The 21,724-nt window shown below is 35.4% G+C and overlaps 1 protein-coding gene across 5 annotated transcripts in view; it reads left to right on the plus strand.

Moving 5' to 3' along the window:
- Nucleotides 1–21,724, plus strand: part of CNKSR2 (connector enhancer of kinase suppressor of Ras 2) — a 269,164-nt gene that overhangs the window by 224,941 nt on the left and 22,499 nt on the right. For all 5 annotated transcript variants that reach the window (XM_054581133.1, XM_054581134.1, XM_054581135.1 and 2 more), the window contains 2 exons: nucleotides 186–286; nucleotides 3,112–3,658. In XM_054581133.1, the coding sequence (XP_054437108.1) occupies nucleotides 186–286; nucleotides 3,112–3,658 (648 nt within the window). The remainder of the gene's footprint in view (nucleotides 1–185; nucleotides 287–3,111; nucleotides 3,659–21,724) is intronic.

Consider the following 21,724-nt stretch of genomic DNA (forward strand, 5'->3'; position numbering starts at 1 on the left):
ACTTCCTTCATCCTTAAAACCCAGCTGAAAATAAAAGTTTGTAGGCCTGGGGTAGGGGGTCCTGGGGAGCAGGGTGTAGGAGTGGAATTTACACTTCCTTTTGTTAGCTGGTATTGTGTGTGCTTGAAAATATGTCTAGAATCATTGAACAGAATGTTGATGTGTCCATGCGTGTGAATTTTCAGATTACTGGAGTGAGAGTGACAAGGAAGAAGCAGATACTCCATCAACACCCAAACAGGACAGCCCTCCACCACCTTATGATACATACCCACGGCCTCCCTCTGTAAGTTGTCAACAGGAATGTACTTAATACAGCATCAGATTCTTTGACCTACAACATCACTTTGCATGTTAAAAAAAAAAAAGGATATGTGGTGAATTGCATGTCAGTCCTCAGTTTCTTAGGGGGAAAGAAAATAGGGAGTTGAAACACCATAAGGGGAAAATATGAAATATGCAAAGAATATTTAATCAGGAGAAATAGTAACCACAGAGTTTGGGCATAATAAACATCTGACCAGTTTTATTAAGCAAACATACAAAACATACTGTTTATATCAGAGTAGCTTTTGTGAAAAGAAAAACAAAAAATATTTTCATTGGAAAAGCTATATAAATTGACCTTATCTATTTCACACTAATAAAGCTCATTCCTATGTCCTTTAAAATCAACTCATAAAAATTAAGATTATTTCTATATTCCCCATGTTTTGGCTTTCTGAGATGCCATGAGATCTGGTTTAATGTATATATTTATATGACACTCCAGACCTCTTAAACTTGTGTAAATTACTCTGTGTATAAACTATACTTTGATCTTTTACTAGGGTAAACAACTCTTCTGCTTTGCTTGGGACTATCTCACTTTATGCCCATTTCCCCCAGAATTAGTGATAGTCTCTCAGTAGAGTCCCACTTTAGACAATACATTGCGTGATCATGGTACCATGACAGTCAACTCTGCCTGACTTGGGACTGAGTCGTCCACATAGGAAATGGAAGCTGGATTTAAGTGACAGCACCAAACCTCCACAGTACTTTAGGGGATTTTTAGTAAGGAAGGTGCTATGTGAGATGTTGTTATCATTCTAGGCCTTGGCCTTCTCAACCTTCGCTGTGGATAAGAATCACCTCTGGAACATTTTAAAAATGCAGATGTTCAGGCCCAATGCAAACATATCAAATCAGAATATTTAGGCCTGCACACAACTCACTGATCTGGATTGGGAAGTTTTTGAGAATAGTCTATTCATCTACACATTTTCTGGCCTAGCTCAGCACTGGCACTTACTTATGAAGTGCTTAATAAATATTTCTGAAATAAACAAATGGGAACTTTTGACTGATAACTAAAAGGGAAGCCACATTTTTTAAATTAATTTATTTATTCTCAGAGAGAGGGGAAGGGAGGAAGAAGGAAAGGGAAAGAAACATTGCAAGAGACACACCGATGAGTTGGTTGCCTCTCACATGCTCGCAGCAGGGGACCTGGACCACAACCCAGGCACGTGCTCTGATCAGGAATCGAACAGGCAACCCTTCAGTTAGCAGGCCAGCGCCCAATCCAGCAAGCCACACCAGCCAGGGAGGGCCACATTTTCAATAAAATGTTTGAAGACAATATGTCTTACATAAGGAGAACAAGAGAAAAGTGAAAAAATTGCAGAACTGTCCCTATCTGTATGCACATTTCCTTTATAAATTCTGAAGTTTACCAGGTGCAACAGAATGCAAGGATGAGCTAGAGAAATGAAATAGTGAAGTCAGTGACAACATATAGTTTATATCATATCTTCCCTGAAACATTAGGGTCTGAGTAATTCCTTTAATATATTCATAAAAGAGGAAGAAAGAGAACCCATACCTTCACCACACAGCTCTTTAATCATAACAACAGGTTAATTTCCATTTCAATTACTAGTATCACGTGAGAAAATAAACTGCCCACAGAAAATGCCACGTAACTTCTCCTTTACCCTGAGGGGCAGCATGCACTTTCCCTTCAGCCAGGCTTGTCCTCAGCCCCATTTGCGATGATCACGTTTAACAAATCTGGCTTCTGCCAGAAGAGAGCCTGGGCTGGTCTGCTGGCCCCCAGAGCTCGAGTAAGGTTTGTCCCAGGAGCAGGGCCTGCAAGTGTTCGACAGCGCTCGCTTGCCGCCAGTAGTCCCTTAGCTTGGTTGTGCTTTTCGCTGTAACATATTCCCAAGCTTTAAATTCCAGGGATAAAAATATTCCGTTTTTCTTTTGTGTTTATATGCCCTGAAGTGCCTGTACTCAAGGGAAATGCTAATCCCCACCAGGGTATCATCTCATGCTACCTACATTTTTAACTCTAAAAAATGCCACAGAATCCATAAGGCCATCAGGCTTCTCCTTGGCACCAATAGGAGCAGACATTCAACTGTGAAGGAGAGGATGGGTTCTGTCTGATCATAGGCACTTTGTTTTAGGCACATAGGCACTATCCCAAAGCCTCTCTCCTTACTCTCATGCCCAGGCTCTATAAACTCTGGAAATAGAAATTTGGCAACAATTCTTCAGGATTTTAAATGTGCACAGATTATATTTTCTTTTAAGATTTTAGTTATCCATTTTTAGACAGAGGAGGAAGGAGGGAGAAAGGGGGAGAGAAGCATCAATGTGTGGTTGCCTTTTGTGTGCCCCCTACTAGGGACCTGGCCCGCAACCCAGGCTTGTGCCCCAACTAGGAATCAAACTGGTGACCCTTTGGTTTGCAGGCTGGCATTCAATCCACTGAGCCACACCAGCCAAGGCTAAATATGTACAGATTTTAAAACCTTCAATTATTTGCTTAGTTGTTCGATAGTTGTTACATAGGTGCCCACATTTTCTTGTACTTTTGTTGTAAACATTTGCATTAATATGTGAGATTTTTCATGAGAACCTGGTATAGCTGCATTTCAATACATCTACATTTCAGTCTCATAAAATGTCAGCTGGGGCCTAACTTTGAGATGTTTGGAAACTTGACTAGTCATTAACTCTCAGCTAGCAAATGTTACCTGGTGGAAATGAAACATGTTTCTTGGTGATAGAAGTAGTCCGTTATTTCTGTAGAGACTCATCAGAGGCTCCTTTCCACAGATGAGTTGTGCCAGTCCTTACGTGGAAGCAAAACACAGCCGGCTGTCCTCCACGGAGACCTCTCAGTCTCAGTCATCTCACGAGGAGTTTCGTCAGGAAGTGACTGGGAGCAGTGCAGTGTCCCCCATTCGCAAGACAGCCAGCCAGCGCCGCTCCTGGCAGGATTTAATTGAGACGCCCCTGACAAGCTCAGGATTACACTATCTTCAGACTCTGCCCCTGGAAGATTCTGTCTTCTCTGACTCCGCGGCCATGTCCCCAGAGCACAGGCGGCAGTCCACCCTTCCGACTCAGAAATGCCACCTCCAGGATCACTATGGGCCTTACCCATTAGCCGAGAGCGAGAGGATGCAAGTGTTAAATGGAAATGGGGGCAAGCCTCGAAGTTTTACTCTGCCTCGGGATAGCGGGTTCAACCACTGCTGTCTGAATGCGCCAGTTAGTGCCTGTGACCCGCAGGATGACGTGCAGCCCACAGAGGTGGAGGAAGAGGAGGAGGAGGAGGAGGAGGAAGGGGAGGCAGCAGGGGAAAACATAGGAGACAAAAGTAAGTATATTGATGGAGCTTCTTAGCCTGTGTACACAGAGTCCTAACCTTTCAAATTTCTTATTTTAAGAATATAGAATTTTTTTCCCCTTAAAATAATGGTCTTGCTGCATAGGAAGTTAGGTATCCCTTGGTGTCCTACTTTCAGAACTTAAGTAACTTGGGGGAAAGATGAGTAATGAAACCTCTATCCCAGGATACCCATAGCTAGAGCAAATAACTTTTTTCTCCAGTTACCCATTAGCCTTTTAAGGTTAATGGTATTCATCTCTTTCTCTCCCAGCTCTTGGCCACTTTCTTCTCACTTGCATGCATCATCCCTTTGGTCCACGATTATTGCCCCCTGAGTTTGGGTTAAGAAACTATATATGCTTCAAGGAGGGTGTTAGCAGAACCTTGGTTGAAAAGTAAGTGAATACACACACACAGACACATATGCAACTTAAAAATCCAAGAGTTTTTTCAAGAAAAAAAATCACAAAGTATTTCTATCAACTTCAAATACCAAAATTTATGTCTGGAAACCAATTTGCCAAAAATATCCATTTACTTTTTTAGTATCAACATGGATTACAAAATTCAATTTATCGGAATTAACTCTTAAGAAAGACAAGTCAATTAAGTAACTCTCTAGTTTATTGGAATTAAGAACATGTTTACTAGTTATCAAGTTATCCACCATGCCATACCAAGCATCTGTTTATAACTAAAGTGATACAACAGTTCAGAAACCCAGGCTAGTTTAAGGAAACAGTAATAATTCAGTTATTTTATTTAAAAATAAAATCTAGGTCTGCCTATAAATGTCATATGTTAAATACAAAAAATGTATAGAAGAAATAGTATTAAACAGTTTACATCTCTTTATTCAAAACGAAGTCTAGGCCAGTTAGTGCAGATGACCTGAGCCAATGCTGCTGGAAACACAGTTCCTGGTTTGGTCCTACTAGGGCGTTATACCAGTCTTTTTAATGGATGCAAAAAGACCTTACCATTCAGCCCATTTTGTGAGTATATGAGACTTTCATTACAGGGTATATTTGTGCAAGTACTTCATTACAATTGAAAACAACTCAAAGCTCACAGGTTACCAGCAGGCCAAGATCCTCCTGTCGATGTCAAGTTTGGCTCGTTCCAAATGAGGGTCCTTTGGTGATTGTTAAAAAGAAAGTATGGTGAACTTCCTTTAATGGTACGGATCTTCATTGCATTATTTAATGAGAATTAAATTATGACTCATCATCAAAATATGAGTTGCTTATGATAAAATTCATAGGTTAAACCAGTTTCCACATAAATGATATTTTAGCCATAATCTCCGTGAGGAGCATTGTAAAGGTGAACTGTTGGTGCAGGAAAGGTAATTACCATCTATTACCTACCAAACCCTGTCAACACTCACATTTATTAACGATTATGGAAGAGTGGGAGAAATATCTAGGAGCTATGTTAGGCCTCTGTAGGAATTCTGGCAAACATGATAATACGTTTTTAATATCATTATCTAAATTATTAAGTTTTTTTGTAAAGCTTATCTAAAGATGAGTTAAAAACGTTATTTCGATTGTCAGCCGGGTACTACGCAGCTACTATAACTGTGTTAGGTTCTTTCAGTACCACAAAGCAGAAAGCATGTGCTAGTACCTGAAAGGAAAACCCAGGCCTTGTGCCCACCCTTCCTTCAGGCTCCCGTAGCCCGTAGAGCGTCTCTAGGTACATGGCTCTGAGGGTTTTTTTCTCCTAGTGCTGCTTTTTTTCTTTTGCTGTTTTGTTGATTTGATTTCTTTTAACCATGTAGACACCCTCTTCAGTCGGTGGGTTTTTCCTTCAGGTTACCAAATAAGTCAAGTGGCAATAATTCGGGTCTACTTTCCATCTTTTTTCAGTGGGCTCTCTCTTTGTGGAATAATTGTGATGAGGCAGAACAGCCCCAGGACACGTGTCCATAGGTTTGGTATTGCACATTTGAACTTTATGGTTCAAAGTTGTGGGGCAGTCCATGCTATTTCAGTCAGCCCTGCTTCACTAAAGCTGGCCTTGTACTATCTTTCAGGGCCCCATTTCTTTCTGGGTATTTTTCCATAAATCTTGCCACTTGATGTCTCAGTGTCCTTCAAACTGTTCTCAACAGAGCAGTGCTTTTCATGCTTGCATAGAAGATGTTTCTTATTTAATGGAATGTATATTCGCCTCCCTAATGATGCTTTTTCTGCATTACCATTTGAAATATTTAAGAGTGTACAATTTGATGAACACTTCATTTGGGAAACATCAGCTCTAAAATCAGTGTTTTCAAGAGAATCTCTAAGATCCAGTTAAGGGGTGTTGTGTTCATGACTGCCCTGGGCTGACCATTAGGAGCGCATATTCCAGGCTGCTTATTCAAATCAAGCTGCTTGGTGTTTTAACAACAGAGTAAAAATCATACCAGAGGAAGAAGCTGTGGCCACTCCATCAGCCTCAGATATATGGCATGCCCCCCAGTACAGAGCACTCAGTATGCTACTGCATGGGTCAGCAGGCAACTGTGCTTGTTAGAATCAAAGTGCGACAACCATTTGTTTCTAACTGTCCTGCTCGAGGCCAGCACTCAGTTTGACCTACTAAAGTGAATTTGCACTAATCAAGTACAGACCTGCAGAGGAACTAAGTTTCAAATCTTCAGCTCCAACCATTTTTCTTAGTGTGCCAGGAAGTCAAAACTAGGAAGTGTCAGGAGTGTGTGCAGAAGGGAGTAATGGAAGAAAACGTGCACATATAGTCTGTGTTCTGCTTTAAGGGTAAAGAATTATGTCATCAACCAAACCCTATTTTTATCATTTATATTTATCTTGACTTTATATAACATACATGATATAGTGTTTATGAATTTCCAAAGCAATCTATGAAATGAGATATACCTAAATCTGTGACCTATATGTTCATTTTGGTCCTGCTTATGAAGTGTAAATTTAGCCTTCTTTAGAACAGACGTCAGTATGTTCTCATGATTGAACTACCTTTTGTCTTTTTTTTGAAATTCAGTTATTTAACTAAGTCATACTGGTTTTTTCTCAGGTTGAACTCATTTTAGTCTAAAATGGATGATATTAAAAGTACACAAATGAGACCTGTCTTGTTTTCCTTTGACTGAAAAGTCAGCTTGCATATTAATTATCCTGACCTACTTCACTGGCATTTGGGAGAAGACAAGTAATTTCCTATTATCCCAATTAGCAGTTTTGAAGCTTACTGAGGTGAGGGACTTATAATACTTCAGTTAAATTAAATTATAAATTATGTCAGCCTATGCAAGTTTTAAGGAGTGTAAATTGTCAAAGCGTGGGACAAAAATGTAAAGATTTATTTCATTCAGAAATCCTCTGCCATAACACTAAAATACTGTTTTGGTTAATGCAGCTTGAAGTCTGCTTGAAATAGTTTTCTTTCCTTTGCCATAGTCAATTTAAATGAGGTTTTCAAAAATTGTATCCCTTGATCCTGCTGATTTCCCTCCTGGCCCATTTATAAGAGTATTCTTTACTGGCCTTATGTTCTCGGTGCCTCCTTATACTCAGTGAAGTTATAATGTTCTCTTTTTGATTGTCTTGGAAATAGTCTACCAGTATTCTCACTTAATTTGCACATTTATTAGCTTGGTCTTAGAAATCTAAAGCAAAACCTAGCAGGTTTGTGGTGGGGAGGAGGAAGAGGGTAGATAAAATCTGTTTCCTTATACCTATAATACACTTCAGGTTATCTGGTCAAGATATTTATTGATGCTTTCAAAATGAAATCAGCTGAGAAACATATTTTAAAGTTATTTTTTTTAATCTAACATCCTTTGCACACCATTGCAGCTAAGTGGCCTAATAACAAATTATCTAGCAGAGAGGCTAGATAATGACGACCAATTCAGGGCACAAAAAGACTAATCCTCTTCAATCATTTTAAAGAGTCCTAGAGTGGTTTCCTGAAGAGTTTCTAAAAGCCATGAATTTTATTTTTAAGAACATTCAGGTAGGAAGTGTGTAGGCAAGGGGAAGATATTTTTAGTGTATGAAATTATGTTAAAGGAAAAAAAGGAGCAAGTTGAAAATAAAGAATAATTTTACAGTACTTTTTACTTTAATAAGTCTTAATTTATTTTCAAGATAAATTATGCACAAACACAAAAAATTCAGAAGAGTATAATCACCAGTAATATCTTAAATTATAGTTTGGGTCTAAAGGTAATAGGTGGAAAAGATATATAAACGTTGTGAATAAAAAGACATTCATTAAAGTTTGAAAAAGAATAGCACAGAACCTTAAATATGCCACTTTTATTAATTTAAGGGCACCATTCTTCGCTAGTTCTGTAACAAATACATATAAATAAAGAACACAGAAAATCTATAATATAGTAAACAAATATTCTCTTAATTCCTTACTGTCTGAATTTAAAGACTGTTACACAGACATAAAACATTAAAGATTAAATGGAATCACCATAATTCTGACATTCATTATAGGTTGGATTTTTAATCATACCTCCCTCATTTTTTTTTTTTTTTTGCTTAAGTAATGAGAAAAGGTTATCATCTTAAGTTATAGAAAATTCAGAGGTGGAGTTGTTCTGGAATGGACTGAATGGCTCTATAGTGTCAGGAATCTCAGTTAACTTTTCTGTAATGACAACAGCTCCAAGCATCACTTCTTACAAGATAGCATCCAAAAAGCCAAACACAGGCTCTATCTTTAGTCCTTTTTGTAATATCAAGGAAAATTCCCTGGATCCTTCCAGCAGACTTAGCTCCAGATTCCATTGACCAGGGTTGCACCACATGCCCATGCCTAAATTACAAGGGAAATGGAACGACTATGAATAGTTTGAACTAACCTTGATTTGTTTTTAAGATCCTAAAGAAAAGGAATGCACCAAGCTATTTATCTATATGAGCCTCTTTTTTGTTATATATATAATATCCTCAAATGATATGTTCAGTTTTTCACTCTTTGAAAAAATATATAGCAAACACATACCCCAGATCACGTGATATCATTTAAGTCTTGGCACTGACAAAATGCTAGATATCTGAAAGGGGATAGATATTATAAAACTGAACATATAGCTAGTTAGATATAATTACTGTTGACTTTTGAAATGAATAAGCGTGTTTTCCTACAAACACTAAATGGTCAGAACTTAGAATACAATCTGTGGACGTGTTCCTCAGTTCAAATCCTTACCACTTGTCACCCTACCACTTGCAAGCAATATGACTAATCAAGCTATTTAACACCTCTAGACCTTGATGTTTTCATTGTTAAATCACGTGGTACCAGTATCGATGAGGTTGGATGAGAATTAAATGAGGTAATGCCAAAAGACACTTAGTTTCCATATCTGACACACTGTAAGTCTATCCAATAACTGTTTTATAATTATGTGACTTATATAGATTTTATGCAGATTTGAATTTAGGCAAAGACGGCAATTCTAATACTTAAATAGTGAATTGGTCCTGGCCACACTTACTAAATAACATTTACCTGACTATATGGCGTAACTTTGTTCAGTTTCAGCTGTTTTTGTAGGTCAAAACGATGACATATCAGCAATTTTTTATGTTTCAACACAATATATTAGCCACATTCTAGGAGCTAAAATAAAAATGTACCTCACTTCACATTCTTATCACTCACTACTCCTTCCCCTGTTGACATTGGACATTTAGGAACTCAAAAGAAACCTTGTATTCCAAATAGCACCAACCTTATCATATATATTTACTGAAATATGTATTTATAGGTCTGGCCACTCAGGCCCCAGTTCAAATATTTTCCGCTCAGAGTTCTACCTTAACGCCTGACCCAGATGTCTCCCCACCACCACCATCATTCATACTGTAGTGTGCTACTCGGTTTTATAGTCTGCACGGCTACATCACTATGAGTATAATATCAAATACTGTCTGCTGATTTACTTTTCACCTCTACCTACCAGAATGTAAGTTTCTTAAAAGCAGAGATTTCATTCCTATCTTGTACGCCCAGTGCCTAAGATAGTATATGGCCCATCGTAGGCCAGGCATTATTGGATGAATGAATATGTGGGTGAATGAGTGACTGCGTGAATAAAAAAATAGTAGCTAACCCCTTTTGCCACCAATTAGTTTCCACTTGATTAATTATATAATAGTTAAAGCTAAAGTTATTGTTTTATCCATTGTGTGACGTAAAACAGAAATCGAAACATTGTAAAATTCTTCATTTGGGGTGTTTTGCGAGGGGAAGGACAGGACTACATGTGCTCTGCAGGCTTTATGCTGGGCACCACAAAGCTGGAATGCTAATAACCAGAATTACTGCTCTTTGTATTATGACTCATTTATAGTCACCTTCTCTATTGTTGAAACCCTTCTCTTCCTGCCTGTTTCACCCCCATTTGAAATATGAAGTCCACAAGAATATGACATGTGAGATAACTAGTTCATTAGAAACCATGCCTTCCAGCACCCCTAGGTAGTTGGTTTTCCTACGAAAATCTGCAGCCTGTGGAAGGCCAGCTGGCTCCATTGGAAGTCGCCAATCATCTAGCTTCATCCTGATTCATTTGTAAAACATGTTGAAGTTGGACCCTATACTTCAGTGAACAACCAATAGCCCTGCATCAGCCAGGGAAATAATCTCAGAAATGTTAATAAGTAATGAAGCTAGATTTAAAGGCAAAAGGATGAATTCTAGATGCTACAAAGTTGCATAGCAGATGTGGCCAGAGAAGAACTAAAGCTCACATAAAAAGATGGCAAATACCTCACTAGTATAAAAAGGCAAGTTATGATTATAAAAAGGCAAGTTATGATTTACAGTTTGTTTTACCAAGAAAGATGATTGGGTTCAGCTACACTATTACTTGTTACTGTTTTCACACATCCAAAAAGCAAACCAATTTTCTTCAGATCATTAATAGCATATTGTCAATTTCTCAGTGGAGCACTGTTTAGCTTATTTTACAGGGACCAGCCCTATGTTCTGTCACCTTTTACCTTGGTCACCCTTGCCAGAGAAAGTTAAAGTCACCAATGCCTCCTTTTTCCCCCTCAACATATTAAATCCACCTTGTATGATTACCAACTACCAGAAGATGCTAGCTTAAAACATAATAGGATTGTACCATAAAACATATATTGGAAGTTTTGTAATATTCCTTTTGAAAATTATTAACTTGCTTATTGCTAAATAAACAAATACATACATACGGATAGACAGACATAAAACAATGACAAACAAAAAGCAACCTTTTCTTCTTACTCTGTAGAAATAACTTCTGTTAAAAATTAAGGTTTTAAAATATAATTATTGTATGAATTTATTTTTCTCATGTACCTTTTTCCTGTAACCCCAATGTGAGTAGAGAGGCATGGTATGGTTTAGTTGGTTTTGAGCTCAAGTTTTTCCTCTGCAGTTTTTTTTTTATGTGGCCTTAGTTTATAATTGGCAACAGTCTTGTGAGATAACTTACACATCACCTCAGAACCCAGCCCTAAGCCCATCATATATTACTGTAAAAAATGCAGCAGTGACCTGCTGATCCTTTCAAAAATGGTGAAAGAGGAACTGTGAAAAGAAATGACAAAGGATGTACATGTACTCTTATACCCCCACACACATGAGTACATGTACACATGTACCCCACACACACCCATACACATCAGAAGCTCTTTGCCCACCTGCCTCATGCTTTGGTGCCATATGGCTTTTGGCCAGCCTTCTTTACGGAGGTCTTTCAGTAATGTCAGCTTATTTCAAAGCTCTGTGATGAAAACAGCTAAGCCGGAGCCAGGCAGCTAAAAACCATAACAAGTCTAACTTTCAAAAGCAAGAATGTGGAATTCATGGATGGACTTCAGAACCACTCCATCTGGTAGTCAGAGTTTACCTGTGGCTTTTAACTTTAAGTGAGAAAACACTAAACCTTGTACTAAAGCATCTCCCTTACTTATTTTTTTTGCAGTGTTCTCATAAGTTCCATTCTCCTGGCCCCTCAGACTTTATGTTTAGCCTTAGGCAGATTTTAGTCCTATTATTTGGTCTTAGTAGCTCAAAGTATTATATGCTGAAATTTTTCCTTTAATGGAAAAATACTCTCACTAATATGTCATCCAATAAGAAAAAAATTGCCTATTACTATATATTTTAAGTGCAGAAGTGACAGTTGTTCATCAAAATATTTTAATATTTAAACCTCATACTTGAGGACTTCTAGAAGATTCTTGTCTCAGGAATGCAATATGGCAATTTTGTATATATTTTATTGCAAACACAAAGTATGCCAATAAAATAAACTTTCTGAGTTATTTCAGAAACTGTAGAATACTTGAAAATAAGGAAGGCAGTTATCAAACTTATTGGTTTATTTCAGAGCTATAAATTCTTTAACATTCTTAGTCATGGATTCCCTAACATTTCAATGTATACATTTAACCTAGTAAAGTGCAAACTAAACCTCCATATTGTACTTTTGATTTGCTGTATCAATATATAATCCAGTTAGTTCTAAGCTTGTATTCATTCACTCATATTTATTTATTCAATAGACATTATTTATTTACTACATGTTAAGATATATCTAGTTCTTCTGTAAGTCTACTTACGATAAAAATTGGTAAATTGTCTTTGAGAAATAAGAAATATCTTTCTTTCTGATAACATGAAACACCAAATAATTCAAAGTGTACAGCATCTTTGCTACCTTGTGCCAATGATTTTCTCTAGTAACCAATTTATAATATTATAAAAATGATTCTTTGAGAAATGGCACAAGAAATTATGTTTATTTTAGTGCACTATTACTTCTGCAAAGTTTAAAGAACTGATTAGAATAAGATGAGATCACTTTTAGGGCTATTTCTGATTTGGCTCATTTCTTGAACATAATGGTTGGGGAAAATGCATTCTGTTTACTCAGCTGTACCAATTAACACAAATCAGATGTCTAATAATCTTAATTGATTTCTACTATAAAATTAGGAAGCATCTTCTCAATCATCAAATAAATATTAATCTATGTTCAATACAATGTAATATTGGCCTTAATATTATATTGACATAATATACTGACCATAGATTAATATTTCTTGATGATTGAGATGTTCCTAATTTTATAGTACAACTAATATTGAATTTGATTATCTGAAAAACTATTGATATTAGCAAAGTGACAAATACAGAAAATTATACTGTATTTTGAATGTCTATTTTAGGGAAATTTGAACATTAACATTTTAAAGAGTTTTATACTTTTTCACATTTATAATCCTTAGTCTTCCATGATTTTGAATCTGATATTATGCTATTTCTCTTTTGATAAATCATTCATACTATATTGACTTAATGCCTAAGATCTATTCATTTAAGACCTCCAATTTTTTTAATCCATTATTTTATTGGTTCCTTTAGCTATAATTTTTTCCTTAAATTGTTACTCTTGTTGGACTAACTTAGAGTCTGATTTGTAACTTATGGAATGCATATTTTAAAGCAATCATTCACTTTTAAATTCTTGGTGAGAGAAAATATTTCATAACTTCAGCATCACTAAACTTAAATTTCCTTAAATTACCTTTTCCTTCAAGCATGTCAGTTGTTTTTTCCTTGTCCTTTAACAATACAAACACACAAGGTTTCTCATGCCTTTCCCAGAAAGAACAGGGAGGAGGAACATCTTGGAATCAGTGTCTTTAATACAAACCTGCCAATCCTGGCAGTAATAAGCCCCCTCTCTCACTGGGGACTCTGTTGTCTTCTTACACTCTATGTGGTTGCTGGGCAGCCATTTTTTTCTAATTTAGCATCTTAGGTTCGAAGTGCCATGATCTTTTATTAACCTAATTAGAAGGCTTATGCCTCAGCACTAAAATAGGAAAGATGTTTGCCATTCCAATTCTGTACAAATGCCAAATAGCTTTACTAAGTAACTAATCAAGAAGTTAATCTTAACTTTGAATGCTTCTTTGAATGTGTAACACCTTTTCTTTTTCTTTTCTTTTTTTTGTATGTGTTACTATGAGTGGTTTCTCTCTGGTAAATAATAGAAGCCATTTTAAATTCTTTATATTAAGGTAAAGAATTCATTTAATAGATAAACTTTTTTATTGGAGTAGGCATGTAACAGATGCTATGCTGTATGTAACTATGCATAATAATTAGCCCCCATTGAACTTAGAATATTAAATATTCACCCTCTCACCTAATACAGAAATACCTTTTATATATTTGGAAAATTGTTATTGAGATTCTGCTTGAATATTTTAGGGACTCAGAGCTTACTGCCCACAAAGGAAGAACATTCCGTGTTGGACAGCCCTAGTTAAAAAGTTCTTCCTTATATTGGGTACAAAAGCTGACTTCTTATAAATTTCTACTTATGCATCTTGACATTGCAAATTAGAAAAAATACAGACCGAGTATTTGAAAGGCTGACATGTAGAAGAGGGATAAGGTAGTCTTTGAAGTTCCAGAAGATGTAATAGATAGAAGGTACATGGAGGTTGATTTTAGATTGATACGAGGGGAAACATTCCAGTGATTGTATTTGCCCACGAGTGGAATAAATGACCTTGTCAGTTTAGTGGCCTCCCTGTTACTCATTGTTTAAGAAGGGGCTGAAACCAGCTACCAGTCAGGGCTCCCTGAGCTGGCGGAAAAGTTGAAACTAGGCAGCTTCTTCTAAGGTTTTACGGTTCTCTTCAGCATAACGACCTCACCTTTGCTCTCACCATAGTGCCCTGAAGAGCATACATGTCTAGAACTATACAATGGAATTGTGTTATCAGACATAATTTGTGTTGACTGATTTCTGAGATGGATGCATATAATCACTTTTACTAATACCTATTATACAACTTCTAGATAACTCAGTACCCTGATTACCCTCATCTATACATCTTGTTTCCTTTTGGGGCACTTATGCCAAGTGTGTTGGAACTATTGCAGTGATCTGGACACCCTATTTTTGTTTACTTAAATACATCAGTTTAACCTACTCACTGTTGGCTCCTATAATACTTTAATGTTACCAAGTCATAAATAGCATCCCACACTTATTTACTTTATGTTTTACCCTAAATGCAACTATTTATATTTATTTCTGTTAAAGTTTTGATCTCTCAGGTTTCACCCAGCACTATTCAATTCTGATAAGAAAGTCGGGAGTCTGTTTTATCATCTATGATGTTAATCATCCCTCCTGTTATCAAATAACCCTCCAATGTTCTAGGCATCCTTTCTGTTTTCCCTGCTTTATTGATTAAGGAATGTTTTTAAAGAAAAAAAAGGAGCAATGACAGAGCTTTACAGCATTCAGTCTGAAATTTTATTCAGTCATTCAAAGTCCTTGTCTGGATTCACCTAATAGTAATATCATTCAGTTGATATTACAGTACTTTATTCATAAGGATATTGTGCAGAATGTAATCATATGCAAAACACACTGCCAGTGACTTTCCTCTTGTCTCCCAACCTAGAGATACTGTTCAGGAAAAAAAAGTTTAATATGTTTAATTTGAATTGAATCCATGTTGATTGTTTAAAGTTTTAAATCATGTTTCTTATCTAGAGTCCATATCTGACTATGTTTTCTCTCCTTGCCACTAGAAAAACATAAATAAAATTACAGAATTCCTTCTAGTCCCCTTCATGTCTAGAGTGCCACTTGGTTCTTCTCTGTTGTTCAATATTAGATACCACATAGATTTTTACTTATCTCTTCATAGTTTTGAGACATGAAATTATCAGGGTTTTAATGTACACAGCAATTACTTACATGAATTAATCTCATTTTAACATATTAAATCCTATACTTAGTATATTGGTGACAAGAAAAAAATTGGAGCTCAGGTTATATCATGTTATATTACTTCATTTTCATAAAGTTTCATAGAAACTGATCTGCAAGTTTTTAGACTGCAAATAATGGGAAAACTGGAGCTATAAAAATTAGGTGACTTCATTAGAACAATTTGCAAGATTTTTGATCCTTTGTTTTTACATCTCTCAGTGAATATCAGAATGTTCCAGGATAGAATATTGGAATCACACAGACCTTAGATGTTTACAAAATCTAGTAAGGGCAAGGAAATAAGAGTACCAAAGATTTCTAGTAACTTATTTGTTAGACCAGAGTCCTCTTCCTGATTAGCCATATTCCTTGATCAACGGCTTTCAGTGGTTCCTAAGAGTTATTATTTCTACACTGTAACCCAGCTCACATTCCTACAAATTATGACTTCAAATTATAGAAACAAGTTGCATTCAGATCTCTTCATGTTAAGCCCTCTTATATAAAATAATGATCAGTATTTTTTTTAAAAAAACTGTACTACCAATTTCTGCTCTAAAAAGGTTATGGGGTGACATTTGATTATTTCTGTTTATTAAATATCTTGCTATAATGTATCCAGTGCTAGATATGTGCTGCCAGTCTATAAAAAACAATCTTTCTTGAAGGTGTTCTTTTATTATGAATTTTAGAGGATACATTGTAAGATTTTATAATGTATGATTTAATGAAAAATAGTGTTGAACTACACTGTCCATGTTCCTCGAGATTTTTACACATAGCTAGTGATATACCTCTCCCAACTGAATAATTAGCCTAGCTAATGGTAAAAACAAACAAGCCAACAAACTAGATTTAGCCCTTCAGAAAATGACTTGCCTATGGGTCACTGAGCTTGTGTGTAATAAACAAAGTTTATAGCATGTAATTCATTGTCATGGAACCAAGACTCTTTAAGTATTAAATAAAACTATTTTGGAGGTTTCGTAGCTTATAAAATATTGCATACTCTTAAAAGAAGAAAGACACAGGTATCAAAAAATTGGTTTCTGATCAATTATAATATGGAGAATAAAAAGATAATGGAATAACTATTCTTCTATAATTGCAGCTAAAATTTAGCAATTCTAGCTATTATTATGAGCAATCAGTTTGTAAATGACTTTCAGGTTTTTAGAGTTTAATAGATATACCCCAGCTCTGATAGTGAGACAGCCAAATTACTTGAATGACTCACTGTTTAAGCATCAAAAATATTTCTGCTGGTGGCATCAAATCAGCCTTCAGCTTCTGAAATGCGTAAGGAAGTCCTATGCATTACTAATGTTCAGAACTACCTTTTTAGTAAATTGAGATGATTGGCATTGACTAGGAACTTTAAGTCAGTTAATAAACTTTTTTCACAAAATATAAAGCTATTCTATTTCATTCTATGTCTTAATTTTTAAAAAGAAAGAAAAAGAAGGAAAAAAGCGTAGCAGTTTGTTGAGGTTGTTTTGTTTTGTTTTGTTTTGTTTTGACATTCATCAAAAGCATGATAATTGGGGCTTGTTTTATCATCCTAAAGGTGAAATATTAAAAATAATCATAAACTAGATGTTTCAATGGGTCATATATCTGACCAAAGAATAAAAACTCAAGAACATTTTATTTATTGTATTCGCAATTGAGATTAGTAGAGTTAAAATAACTACCTATAAAGTTATATTCTTATGGCTAAAGAATGAGGAGCAATGTGGAATCCTTCTCTGATTCGAAAAGGAATAGGCTGCTCTTACCTTTTCTATCGTGACTTGTTCCATTGGTTTGTTTCCAGGTTAAGTAGAATTATGAGGCATCCATTTATCTACCTGACTAAGCTTTTATTCTATTCACTGCTCAATTTCTAAAATCAGAGCTTATCTTAGATTGCAGATATCTGACACGCTTCCACATTACCCCCAATAGCTCATAATTCAGGTGGTTATTGCCCAATTAAATGCAAGTGTGATATAAGTCATTAGATTTGAGAAAAGAAAAGAATACTAATTCCCATGTTATAACTGTCTCTAATGAAATGATTGAATCTTTAGGAAATCCACTTAATTAATCCACTGATATTATAAGAAATCGGATATTTTTAGTTATTGGAGAAGCTTATTTAGAATTAAAACAATTTAACTCAGTTTTCAAAATAGATTATTAAAAGCATGTTATATTATAAAAGTTTAAAAAGAAATGAATAAATGGGTAAATCATTCAAATCTTTGGGTAAATTTTGACTACTCTGTTATTTTTTCAATATTTTATGGAAATACGGAGATGAATAGACATGTAATATGGCATTTTAAAATGTTAAAACAGTAACAAATGGTTATGTCATAATGGTCTCTATTTTGTCTGATCCATGTAGTACAGAAACCTAGTCATTCAAAATCTTCTTAAAGGACTAAACTTTAGACATAGCAATAAAACCATATCAAGCAATTTGACTGCAACCCTTCCAACAACTCCCCAAGGTAACAAGGTGATCAGATTGTTTTTGCAGTAGTCCCTTCTAATCAGCCTCTGTTAACAGAAGACCTTTAGGCAGTGTATTCATAGGCTATATTTATTAACTTGGCAATCTAGGACTTTCAAAGAAAACACCCTTTAGCAGTAGATAGACTATCACTTCACATAAGGTCTAGATCATTCTTCCTTGACCTAACAGTGCCATAAATAGCATTCTTTGACCTCAATGACTTACCTTCCTAAGGTTCCCCCCTGCCACATATTTCATATCAAAGACTTAGAGTAGATCTTACTAAAATAAAAAAATCTAGTGAGGTAAACCATTTTACCTAGTTATTTAATAGAATTCTTTATTCCATGTTCAGCTTGGACCTCATACTTAGGCATTAAATTAAAATGTATTTTAGTGATTTAATTCAATTCAAGTAATATTTATGAAGCAGCCACAACCTCCTGAGTACCTGCTCTGCTAAGTGCTTTAAAAAAATATTTTTAAAAATCACAGAATAACTTTTTCATCTAATTGGAGAGAATAACATACAAATGTAATTTATTTGCAACAAATGTGCAGCACATGAACTGTCTTAAAAGATGAATATGCTAAGTTTCACGAAAGCACTTAAAAGATCTTGATTATTTCCACCTTGTGAAATCAGACAAGGCCTCACAGCCATTTAAGCTGGACAAGCAAAATTTCACCAGGGTCAAAAGAAAAGAAGTTACATTCTATGTGGTATAAAATGGCATCAGCAAGCGCAAAAATGAAAAAAAAAAAGAATAATTTATAGAAAAATGACATATAGTAATAGGTACAGCTGAGACAAAAAACTATCCTACAACTAAAATATGAAAGTCTTAGTATTCCGTATTCATAAGTTTGGATTGTATCCTAAAAATTAAAAAAACAAACCCTCATGATGGAAAGCCTCTGGATATCTCAGTAGGAAGGTGACATAGTCAGATGTAAGTTTCAGAAAGGTCACTCTGATGGCAGTGTAGAAGATGTGCTGGTGTCGAGGAGTACAAGTGAGGTAAGGATACCAGTTAGGAAACTATTTCAGTAGTTCAGATGAGAAGTGTTTTATCTTCTGCAAATGTGGAGGCAAAAAGTTATCTACCCAAAGGAATTCCACAGGTATAGAAGGGTCTTGGAGAGTTTTATGGAAGCTTGGAGCACCCTCAGTGGGCAATTGGAAACTGAGCTAACCACATACTAATAAGAGGTATTCCAAGTAGTACTGAATGATCAAAAGACAGAAAACACAAATTTAGAACAGTGCCAATCATCATGGATATACAGTTTTCTCTAGTAATGCTCAGCGGTCAGGCAAGGATAAGAAAGCAGATGGTTGAGTATTGGAAAGGGTACGTGCGGTGCATATGCAAGAAGACAGGGAATTGAGGGGTCTAGTCAGTGGTATAGATTGGAAAGGAAGTGAATTCAGGAGGGGGCTGTGTTCTTGATGAGATCAAAGATTAGACATAGTGGAAGAAATAGAAGGAGGGGAAGCTACAATCAGGGACAGTTGTAATACTTCAGAGGTATCATGGTTTGCCATGATGACAAGCAGAAATGTGTGAAGTTTTTGGATTCGACAGCAAGATCACAACAGAAAGGCACTTATATTCCCAAACAACTCTTCAATATCCCTCTTTATCTTTGTATTTTCAAGAAGAAAAAAAAACTCTGGAACACTTTGCCACATTAGTGTATAAGATAAGCTCTCTAATGGCAAGAAGGAAACATCCATTGATATGGAAAATAAAACCAATTTATACTAATGATTTATTATATATTTCAGTTGATTAGTGGAATATATTCAATGAACATAAATTATAAGAAAGTGAAAATTAAAGGTTTTTAACTTGCTACCTCCATTCTAAAGTAAATCAATTAGCTCATTTCGGTCAAGTTTACAGTATCATTAACTAGTCAGTCTTTGAATAAACTAATTTTAAATATGATTTCAATGACATTCTGAATAGAATGATTGAATTATATGTATTTGTCCTTTTACTTTCACTATTGTCTCAGGAAAACTTTTTATCTTTCCTGTGGACTGTACCTGTCCATTGACTGAAAGACATTATGGTGATTTATATTTTCTATAAAGATATGTTATATAGTCTGGACTTGAGATGCAATCTGCAAAGCTAGGCATGCCCATAAATCTGAATCTTTCATTCTTTTCTCATGTAGAGAGAGAAGATACCTTTTAAGGAATGCCTTCCTTAAGGGAAAGCCAACACATCTATAGTATGGTGCACTTTGTTTAAATCCTGTAGGTTTATTGAACCCATTAACCTATTGCAAATAGTAGCTAACTTTTTAAATGACTGCTAACTTTTCTAAGGCACTATTCTAAGGTCCTGGCATAACAGGACTCATTCAGTCCTCACAACAACTCTAAGAGGTAAATACTATTATCCTTATCTTGTAGATGAGGAAACTTAATTTAAATAATATGATCTAGGACTCCCAGCTAGTTAAAAGCAGATAGGAGCCTCAGACTAACATATTCTGACAGCAGAGTGGATGCTCCCAATCACAGATTGCCCACTCAAATCTAACATTTTTAATTCAGGTTAAAATTTAGCAAAAAAAGTTTCATTTTTATTTATATGTATTAAATGTATATAAAGGAAACTAAAATTTCACATTTTTATCATAGCAGGTCAAGATCACCACTAATATGCTCTATAAAGTAAAACAAAAACCTGCTCACCACTTTATTTTTTATTATTAAAAATTGTAATTAGTGTAATTAACTAGTGTCCAAAAACCATGTACCATAATATATATAAACAGTGAAACAATTTCACCACGTGAGTCAAAACTCTTAGTATTTTATGCTTTGACATGATTCCTTTTATAGCTAATTTGTGCCAAGTTAATATTGGGATTTTTTTTTTTAAAAAAAGCTCTATCCCAAGAATGTCTTGGGATCAATCTGAAAAGTATTTCATGTGGTGGCCAAAGTTATTATTTTATATTTTCCTTCCCAGTCCCACCTTATCCATCTTCTTTGAAAGAGTCCAAACCTTTCTGCCCTTTTTGTATCAGCTAAAGGATCTTTTTATTTATTTTTTAATCTTTTAGGATATAGAAAAGCAACAGATTTAAGAGTAAAATTGGGAGATGCCACTGATCTTCCCAGTTCCTACTCACAGATGCTAAATCTGATGTACTGTGGGTGACTATGTTTTCTCTCCTGATAAAACATTACTTCCTATCACCTCTAACAAATCTGAGAAGTGGATTCATGTGCCCTGAACGGAACTATTTAAGAATGCAACATTTACACTTTCATCTCTTTCCAACTTTAAATTTCTCACTTGTGTTATGCAATATGTAGTATGAAAGTTCATTATCAAAGTAAACTCTAGTGAAATTCTCACATTTTCTGCATCTTCTTTCAAGACACTGCATGTAAAAGCACTTCCTAAAGTAGAAAGCAAAATAGATTATATGAATTTTGTAAAAACAGTAATGCTGCTATTAAACTCGTAGATCCTATTTAAGAAAACCAAATTCGGAAATAGTGAATAAATTATTACTTTTAACTCATATATTCTGGCTTTTGATTTGACATTTCAATAGTAATTGATGTGAGTATCTGTAACCCACCTTTCTTAGGAAATTGCCATGGCAACTTCTGAGGTATGGTACCAGCTCACTGGAGCTTCCTGCTTTGTTGATGCTAAATACAGAAGCTGCATTTGATTTCAGCCTGTCTGTTTCTAGAGGGAGCAATGTACCACAGTTTTTT

Source organism: Pteronotus mesoamericanus, unplaced genomic scaffold (assembly GCF_021234165.1).
Source record: "Pteronotus mesoamericanus isolate MK-2021 breed Mesoamerican mustached bat unplaced genomic scaffold, CSHL_Meso_final contig_65, whole genome shotgun sequence".
NCBI classification, from domain to species: Eukaryota; Metazoa; Chordata; class Mammalia; order Chiroptera; family Mormoopidae; genus Pteronotus; species Pteronotus mesoamericanus.